At 35.2% G+C, this 767-nt stretch overlaps 1 protein-coding gene across 1 annotated transcript in view; it reads right to left on the bottom strand.

The window, feature by feature from the left end:
- Nucleotides 1-308: 308 nt before the first annotated feature.
- The window catches only part of LOC105816653 (NKG2-D type II integral membrane protein), a 9065-nt gene continuing 8606 nt past the window's right edge, over nt 309-767 (bottom strand). The window contains exon 4 of the mRNA XM_012652141.1: nt 309-426. Coding sequence (XP_012507595.1) covers nt 309-426 — 118 coding nt within the window. The remainder of the gene's footprint in view (nt 427-767) is intronic.

The following is a 767-nucleotide window of genomic DNA, read 5'->3' as shown; positions in this document are numbered from 1 at the left end:
CCAAGGGTGTTGGTCTCACCCTTTGAATCAAGACTAGCCCCCTCCCCAAGCCCGTGCAATCTGGGTCTGTGGTAAGAGTGACAGCCTTGACGATCTCTGAATTGCCTTCAGGGATCCTTCTTCCCTTGTCTTGGAGAATGTTCACAGCTGAATTGCTCTATAGTTTGGTCTTGTAGGTTCTAAGAAATCTGATAGCCTTTTTTCATGTGGTCCTGTTTTTTCTACTTTCTTTAGTTCCAGGCAGCCATGCTTCTGCTGGTATAGTCCTTTCTATTTTCTGGCTTTTGTTGAGATGGTTGATTAAGTCCTTACACAATCCTCCGCATACAAATGTACGTGTATGGAGTGGAACAGTTTTCTGTGTAGCCTTTAAAGTTTGAGCCATAGACCGCACAGGTTCCCTTCTGCATTTCAATCAGTGTTAGTCTAGATGAGAGAAAATTACAAATTATATTTATGACTTTTTAAATGCAGTAACATAAAAATGAAATATTTATTGGAATTCAAATGTAAGAATTTAATATCATTTCAGGAGATTTTAGTACCATATCTGGCCCTTCTAGTTCACAGATATGCAAAATATAGCCAATTCAGAATAATAAAAGTAAAAATTACATTCTCTTATAATGTGGCATTATTTTTCTCCATACATTGGAAATTATTCAATTCAAAAGTCTAAAATCTCTCCTTCATATAAGTACTTGAGTTAAATAAAAGCTTTAAAATGTTTATTTAGAAACAAATATTTAGGTAGAAATAAATTCAGA

This window comes from Propithecus coquereli, unplaced genomic scaffold, assembly GCF_000956105.1.
Source record: "Propithecus coquereli isolate 6110/MARCELLA unplaced genomic scaffold, Pcoq_1.0 Scaffold380, whole genome shotgun sequence".
NCBI lineage: Eukaryota > Metazoa > Chordata > Mammalia > Primates > Indriidae > Propithecus > Propithecus coquereli.
The sequence above is the reverse complement of the archived record's forward strand: the minus strand, read 5'-3'. Positions and strand labels throughout refer to the sequence as shown.